At 47.2% G+C, this 5395-nt stretch overlaps 1 protein-coding gene across 1 annotated transcript in view; it reads left to right on the top strand.

Moving 5' to 3' along the window:
* The first annotated feature begins 559 nt into the window (after nt 1-559).
* Nucleotides 560-5395, top strand: part of URM1 (ubiquitin related modifier 1) — a 13965-nt gene continuing 9129 nt past the window's right edge. The window contains exon 1 of the mRNA XM_008935381.1: nt 560-631. Coding sequence (XP_008933629.1) covers nt 577-631 — 55 coding nt within the window. The 5' untranslated portion in view covers nt 560-576. The remainder of the gene's footprint in view (nt 632-5395) is intronic.

Below are 5395 nucleotides of genomic sequence, written 5' to 3'. Positions count from 1 at the left end.
TCGAGGACCGCTGGCTTGTCGGGTAGCCTCGTGTGGGTCATCCCTGCTCAGGAGGGGGATCCAGGGGGACGTTTGTTCCAGAAGGATGCAGTGATTCTTCACGTTCTGTGGGGCGTGTTGACACGTGTGGCTCCTGGTGTGGGGGGCAGCGGCGCCGGGCGCAGCAGGGTGGCTGTGGTGGCCTGGGGGTGGGCCGGAGGCTGCAGGGCAGGTCAGAGTGTGGTGGGACAGGAGATGTTTTCCCACTCCCTTGGGACTCTGCCTGGCACCCAGAGTGTGGTGGGACAGGAGATGTTTTCCCACTCCCTTGGGACTCTGCCTGGCACGGCAGGGTCCTGCCCGCAGCGCAGCCTCCTGTGTGTGTCGGCGCCGGGAGACGGCAGCGTCCCCCGCGGGCTGGTGGCCTGCAAGAGGGGGAGAAAGACAAAGAGGATCCTGTGCTAAATATAGTCTGTGTCATTTGTTTTCTCTGTTGTGACATCTATGTAAATCGCCTCTTTTGTGCTGTCCTCCTTTTGACAATAAAGCAAAATCTCAGTGGTTCATTGTTTTTATTTCAGAGGTGGTGCGGAACTCATGTTCGATGGTGTCAAAAAGCATCAGGTGACTCTGCCCTGCCAGCCGGAGCCTTGTGAGTATCAGAACCTGTTGGATAACTTGAAAGAAGGACAACAAATGAAACAAAGCTGCTTTGTGCAGCGGTTTCATTAGTTGGCAACAAGTATCCATGTATTTTAAAAGCACTTTCAGACATGCTGTGGATCATAGCTTGGTGATGGTTGGTCCTCAGAGTAAATACCAAGCAGAAACAGTCAGAGCATCTTTATTCTCCTCTAAGCACTTGTGAATTGAGTCCTTCCTTAAGATGTTTGCCTCCCTTCTATATAGGCAACGGACTCTGAATGTTTCCATCAAGTCTACATTTCTCTTCTTTGATACTTGAAACCACCAGTAGCCTCCTCATTCCGTTGTTTTTTATTGCCTGTTCTGAGGTTTCCATAAGGCATCTATATGTGTGTGTGCGTGTGTGTATGTAGTGTATAGATACGTGGGTGAGTGTATAGCCATGTAACATAAATGTATTTTATCCACTGAATTGATTCTTAAGTATATGTAATGGTTTTATATTGACTATGCAGTTGAAAATGCAGCAGAGATGATGCTGGAGCATCATGCTGAACATCCTGCCTAGAGCCTTCCCTACAATAAAAAATAAGATGCTGTTAAGCTAAAGCCTTGAGTGTCCCAGCAATAAACAGTCATAGTCTCTGGTTTGTGATTTGGAATATCAATACTGAGAAGTGCTGAACTAACTCTCTTGTTTCTCCTTATGTGTGTGCATACTTCAGTTGCAACGTCATTTTGCCACAGGTATGTCTTGAATTCTTCCAGCTAGATAGAGAGTGGGATTATAAACTGAAAAAAAAGCATCAGGGAATGTTAACAACTAATATCTCATGAATGGCTAATACTGTAATCTATGTGCTGTGAATGTCCCAGCCTGAAATCTTCTTACCATGCCTGGAAGTAATTAGAGATTGGTGGAAGTGCTTTTGATGCTTGGACATAAGTATGTGGAATTCAGATATAACAGGAGCCCTGGAATAGTGGCTGTTATCCTGTGGTTCAGGACAGGGGCTGGGGACCCAGAATCATGACCTGGTGCTGATTTGCTTTGTGAGTTGAAGTCGTGTTGCTTAACTTTCCCCTGTTGGTAGTGAAGCAGTAGTGATACTTTCATGTATCTCAAGAGAGTTCAGCATTAAATTCCAGCACTGTTAAAGCACTTAAGATCCTTAAATGGAAGATGGTAAAGAAACGCCAGAACACCCATTTAGTTGTTTTATAAACTTGGAGGCTAGAGCATCATTTTCTTCAGTGTTTTCTAAATTTAAAATACCCACTGATATCCACCACATTCAAAGCATGATCAGATGCTCAGGAAGAAGGGATTGTTACACAAGATGTTTATTTCTGCCAGGGGAAAAGGGGCTTTAATATCAAAGAATGATTCTCCTGGCCCAATGGTTGTCAGCGGTGCAGTTGTATGTGCCCTAATCCATTCCCACTTCTGTTCCTGGGAAGGCTTCTGTAGACTACACTAGGAACTGGATTTATCCTAAGGGATAAATCTTTCCCTGAGATCTGGCTCAGTCTCAGGGTTCAAACTCACAATCTCCAGTGATTCATTCCAGATACATCTGAGACATTTCTGCTCCCAGCTTTTCGTGCTCTCTTGGTTTTCAGATGCTGCTGTCCCCATGAGAAGCATGGCAGAATGGACAGTGCACCATCTTGCCTGCTCCTCTGCTTTGCAGCCTGCTGTTTTCATGTGCCTTGGGTGACAGGGAGGTCTCAGTTTTTGGGCTGGTTGTGGATGGCAGCAGCTGAGGAGCAGACGCTGAATTGTGAGGCTTCTGCTGTAAGGACGTTTGCACCCACCACAGGGATAAGGTGGGGAGACGTGGGGTTAACATCTGAGAGTAGGGGATCACTGGAGACAGCCCTTGCAGTGTTTCCAGGTAAGAATTATGTTGTAGTGCTGAAGGAATCAGTAGAATCATATCAGAAACATGTGACTAAGAAGTTTGGTAAATTCTTGCAATTTTATATTATTCCTAATGCCTTCTATTTTCCTCATTCACATTAAGAATGTTTAATTCACCCATCTCTGGTTGAATAAAGACAGACATAGCGTGTTCCCTGCTCCCCTTGTGCAGCCAGAATTATGATGATCAGAGAAATAAAGCAGCACAGTTCTACTCAGTGTGTCCTGTTGCACCTTACCCCATATGTCCATCACTTCATACTCTGGGGAAAGATCTGTAGCATGAACACTGCTTGAAGACCTGCACTTCTAACCCCGATTTAACTGATTTCATTAGCCGTCAAGCTTATTTTGGGCCATTTAGGCCTCTCTTTCCCACTCTTCCTTTCTTTCTAGGTTATTTTTGTCTTTGTCCTCCTTTTTGTGGAGCAGCTGCTTCTCTCTGGGACATCGGACCCAGCTATAGTCTAATTGTTTAGGCAGTTTTATACATGTCCCAGAGGTGAGGTGGAGAGTTATATGAAGAAATACCTACACATATTTACATGACTCAAACAAGCTGTGCTGGGTAGTTGACAAGGGCAGTGTTCTCCAAATGATAACAGTGGTGTTCCAACAAATTCTTGTGGGGTCCTTTCCTTTTTTCCTGGTAACAGGCACTAGGTGGAAAGTAGGTGGGCTCCAGGTCCAGTTAACTTTTTCAAGAAGATTTGGTGCACTGTCCTTTTCTGATGTCTGGAGGTGGGCTCCTGGAGGAATTAGGAAAAGCAGGAGGAAGGAAGCTGCAAATGGGACAAGAGCAAGCCACAAGGGGTATTTTTATGATCCAAGGGGCTTTTTGTATCCTAATGTCAGTAAAGCAGCAGTTCCTTGTTGCTGAAGCAGAGCTGTCTTAGCCTGCACGTTGAAGGTGTTGCCAAGCAGGAACTTAAAAAGGTGTGATGTATCTGCACAGGCTGACAGATTTACATGAGCCACGCTTCGTGCAGGGCTATGTAATCTTTCAGAGGAAAGAAGACCTCACGTTAAACAGGAATCTTGTCCCAAATTGCTGGCTATTTTGATGATCTCACTGATAATGCTGTTAGAAGATCTAAAGGCATTAATGCCCTGTTGGCTTATTCTGCATAAAAACTGTGTGTGGGAGAAAGCAGCTGGGGGAATAACGATATTTGTCACATGGAGAGAGGATTAAATTGGCAGGGAAATCAACTTTATTTTCAAGCATCTAAGAGGCTATTAGAGACAATGGAGCATAAAAGAGAAGAAACCCTAAATTAAAAACTGAAAATGTATTTGGCAGCCTCCTCCTGAAACAAGCCACAGTAATTTAACCAAGTGCTTCAGTAATCAAATAGATCATTGTGTGACTGCTCTGCAAGTGATGCCGGAGCTCCTTCCTCCATCTCGCTGGGACTCACAGTGGTGGGTTTGTCTGTGGCCGTGCGGGGTGCGTGGACGCTGTGGGAAGGGTGGGAAGTCACTGGCTTTGTTTAACCCTTGTAGTCATTTCAGGGTTAGCTCAGCAGCTTCACGCTGGTGAGGCGTGTTTACAAAACCTCTCTGCTGTGCTGTCTGCTGGATGTTGCATCTGGAGGTTGGGGCTGTTTGTGAAGTCTCTGGTAGTGGTGCTGCAGGCTGCTCAGCAGCAGGTCCAGGCCTTTTAATTCCAGCTCCTCCTGTGGTTTTGGTGATGGGACTTGTGTTTTTGGAGCAGCAGAGACCAGTTTCAGCAGCGCTCGCCTGGACCTTCAGGGGTAATCAAGAATTCGCTGTGTGTTTTGGCAATTACAAGTTTAGAAGGATAAATTTTTAATTGATGTGTTTTGGTAAATGTCTGTGGTTTCCCTTTACCAAAGCCCCGGGGAAAAAACCTGTTACTGATCAGATTTTTTTTAGAGGGAAAATTAAAATAATCTGCCAAGTGCTGCTTATGTTAAATCTCCTTAGAGAAGAGCATGGTCTGCTCCTCAAGAGCTTTGCTTTCCAGGGGCCTTGTTCTGCACAGCATGGAGGACTGCTGGGATGCTGGGAGCAGTCATCATCTCAGATCTCGAGAGATCAGAGCTGTGTTACAGGCAGAGTGGCTTAAAAAGTACAGCACGGGCTGTGTTGGGAGCTGTGCCAAAACTACCTGTGAAATCAAGAGTGGCAGCTGGCATCAGTTGTCTGGAGATGCCCAGTGCTACTGCTGGGTGATATGTCATAGTTTTGGTTATCATAGTATATGGATATTTTGGAGTGCTTTCATTACTCTGTTTATTATTCCTAACATTTTAAAACTTGCTCCAAAGAAAGAATAAAAATATATTGGGTGATGCAGAGGCTTATTAGAAGAATGATTAAAAAACGACCCAAACATGGCTCTGTGGAACTTCGTGCAGTCAAATCTTTCCAACCACAGCACGTGGCGCTTGCAGATCCCGAAGGACTGGGGTTGTTCCCCTGCCTGTGCATCTCTGCGAGGCAGGAGATTGTGGAGTGGCTGGCCAGGGAAGGAGGGGACAGGGTGGGACCTCGGGGTGGTCTGGCTCAGCCCTGCAGCCCGGCAGTGCCCGCGGGGTGGCAGCCCCGGGGCTCAGCACCCCACTGCTGCCCCCCTGCGGGTCCCCCTCCCAGCGGGGCCACTTGTCACCTCTGCTCTGGGGACGAGGCCCCCCGAGGGGACAGGAGCCCCGGAGCCGCTTTACCGCATCGGCTCCTCGTGGAAGGAGCTTCCCGGGCACCGAGGAACCCGCTGTGGTGCGTGACCAAATCCCGGGCTAACAAAGCCTGGCTGTCCCAGCCCCCTTCCCAGCCGCTGTATTGCAGTGAGGACACCTCGCAGGAGCGCCCTTCTGCGGCAGC

Source organism: Merops nubicus, unplaced genomic scaffold (genome assembly GCF_000691845.1).
Source record: "Merops nubicus isolate BGI_N331 unplaced genomic scaffold, ASM69184v1 scaffold46040, whole genome shotgun sequence".
Classification (NCBI taxonomy): domain Eukaryota; kingdom Metazoa; phylum Chordata; class Aves; order Coraciiformes; family Meropidae; genus Merops; species Merops nubicus.
Note: the sequence above shows the minus strand (reverse complement) of the source record. Positions and strands in the feature narration are given on the sequence as shown.